General features: G+C 34.0%; 1 protein-coding gene across 1 annotated transcript; it reads left to right on the forward strand.

The window, feature by feature from the left end:
* Positions 1–1139: 1139 nt before the first annotated feature.
* LOC109211358 (ethylene-responsive transcription factor ERF098-like) lies at positions 1140–2097 on the forward strand. Its single transcript, XM_019374890.1, has one exon. It carries the CDS (start codon positions 1204–1206, stop codon positions 1699–1701), a length of 498 nt encoding a protein of 165 aa, XP_019230435.1. The 5' UTR covers positions 1140–1203; the 3' UTR covers positions 1702–2097.
* Positions 2098–2812: the final 715 nt, after the last annotated feature.

A 2812-nucleotide genomic window follows, 5' to 3' on the forward strand; every position in this document is an offset into this window, starting at 1 on the left:
TACTTATTAGTTGCACTTATTTTAGCAACTTATTAATTTTAAATTATGGCTTATTAATAATATTTATTTTATGTGATTTTATTATCTTTATTGTTGAATATTTTAGTACAATGCCATGGCTCATCTTATATTTTATGCTATTTTTTTGAAAAGCACCTTATATAGTTCTGTATTACTAGGATTAAAGAAATATTTTGAGCACGAATTCTATTTTTTGTGTTATGAAGACTTTATGAAAAACTCCCACGGATAATCTGGGAAAAATTGCGATTAAAAACCCGACTTTTATTGGTTTAGTTTGGTCTTTAAATTTAATAATCGAATAAAATTAATTTGATTATAATTAAAAAATTCGAATCAATACGCATACGCTATGTACACTCCTAATTTTGCTGCTTCTTCGAAGCTGCATGTATATTTCAAGTTGCTTAGTGCGAAATGTTTTCTTTTTCTAATACTAATTCGCTTCAAACTCTGAAAAAACATTGGGCCGTCAGTATCTTTTCTCGCACTGGGCGGACTACCAAATTGGACCATAACTTCTCATTTATTCACAGAAAAAGTAATGGTATCCAAATAATGAGAATTTAATCTTTCGTTTGTAAATAAATGACATAGAATTTAATCCTTCGTTGGTGAGAATCTATAAGCCAGCGCCCAGCTAGAAGAAACTCCTGACAAGAAAATGAAAAAAAGAAAAAGAGATGTCACGTTATTGAATTTATAGTTATATAAAGAACCAAAACTGCAAAAAAAAATCACGGTTGTCAATAATTAGATTTCCAATTTTAAATGGAATATTATTTTTTCTAAATAATTTCCTGATGACCGAATATTTTTATTTCTTATATTTCCTCTTCCATTTTCTTGAATAATCTGTTAAATTCGTAGTACAAAAGTAAACATTTTCCCTTGAACTTTAATGCTTATCGGGTAAGGCCCAAATATGAGGTGAACCAGGTTTATGACTAGTCAATTCTTTCATGCCACCATCACCAACGTTGCCACCCATGACCCTAAACCCGAACCCTTTGTGGAAGAAGTCAAGATAAAATCCACTTTGGTCAACGGTCAAATATGACTACGACATTGCTATATATAGTAGTTGCCATGCATATACCTAAACTTCCACATTTTAGCACATCCTTAGAAACTAAAGCCATAAAATCGAGAAACGAACACTAGATCAAGATAGCCACGGTGATGGACTCCAACGAAGATCAGAGAGGAAGAAGAGAGAACAAATACCGAGGCATACGACGAAGGCCCTGGGGAAAATATGCAGCGGAGATACGTGACCCTAATCGAAACGGGGCACGCCTTTGGCTAGGCACCTTTGAAACAGCAGAAGAAGCAGCCCGAGCGTATGATCGGGCTGCCTTTTCTCTAAGGGGCCACCAAGCCATCCTCAACTTCCCAAACGATGGACATTATAATCACAATAATAATACCAATGTACCTCTAGATCCTAGACCAAGCTACGCATCATCCATGGAAAACGCGCATATGTCGGCCTCTTCTTCTTTACCATCTTCTTCTTCAGCTACTGGTTCTTCTGATCAACAAGAGAATGTGACATTGGAGGGACATGATCATGAAGAGAAGGTTATTGAATTTGAGTATTTGGATAACAACCTTCTGGATGAGCTTCTTGGCTCACAAGTTCATCGCCAGGCTAATAAGCGGCCCAAGTATTTCTAGGTTGCTTTTTAGAAAAGCTTGAAATGTTTAGCTCCTTTATGGACTTGTTAATCTGTTAGTTCTTAGCATGCTATTTCCGATTCCTTTAATTTTTTCTCCTTAATTATATGCCAACTTTGAAGGGAGCCTTGAAGTAACAGTAAGGTTGTTTCTATGACCTATAAGTCACGGGCTCGGGCGGTGGAAACAGTCATTAATATTTGCATTAGAGTATGTTGCCTACATCACACTCTTAAGGTGCGATCCTTCTTCTAACCCTGCGTGAATGCAGGATACTCATAGAACCAGACTATTTTTATTTTTTATTTTTTTATATGCCAACTTTCTTTGTCGTTTTTTGTTCATCCTGATTTATGTTCTTTCTATGTACCCACAAGTAAGAGGATAGCTAATTGATTATGTCTGCTACCTAATTGTACAAATCTTAATGTTTTTGTCATATATAACCCCTAATTAACAACTCCTCTTATTATTATTATTCTGAGCTTCTCATTAAGGAGGTACCGTTCTCTGTGTCCAAATCTAATATCTTTTGGCAACATAATAAGAAAATGATCGTAGATATTAAAGCTCACGTATACTACGTATGAAGACTCAATTAATTAGGGGCAATTTGCTCAAATATATAGCCCAACACAATATATTACACCTACGTAACTACATTTTTCAGTTTACACTCACATAACCAATATTTTCTTTGAAACAATATTTATACAACATTTACATACTGATATAATAGTTAAAACATATATCACTCGCTAATATAAAAGTATATAATAATATATGAAATATATAAACATCGCTAGCTATAGTAACCAACTTCGTTTACAATTTTCAGTTGTAATTGTTGTTCACAAATACATCCGAATGTTAATTCAAAATTTATAGACAATTATTTGCAACAAGTCCAAACAACACTGTTCACGCAAAATTTCTCACAAAAAATAGATTCAAAATTCGAACTCAGTTTCTTTATAAGCTTGTCCAATAGTGATAGGATACCTTTCTAATCTAATTTTATATACCACAATAATCCTACTTCTTCCCAATTTCCACGCCTCTCCCAGGTCCAGAAATTGACCCTTAAAGATTTAACAAAACTGATCATGCC

Source organism: Nicotiana attenuata, unplaced genomic scaffold (genome assembly GCF_001879085.1).
Source record: "Nicotiana attenuata strain UT unplaced genomic scaffold, NIATTr2, whole genome shotgun sequence".
NCBI classification, from domain to species: Eukaryota; Viridiplantae; Streptophyta; class Magnoliopsida; order Solanales; family Solanaceae; genus Nicotiana; species Nicotiana attenuata.

Bases quoted from the DNA above. Each gene is read 5' to 3' on its own strand.
- LOC109211358 (XM_019374890.1), top strand. From the start codon at position 1,204: ATGGACTCCAACGAAGATCAGAGAGGAAGAAGAGAGAACAAATACCGA.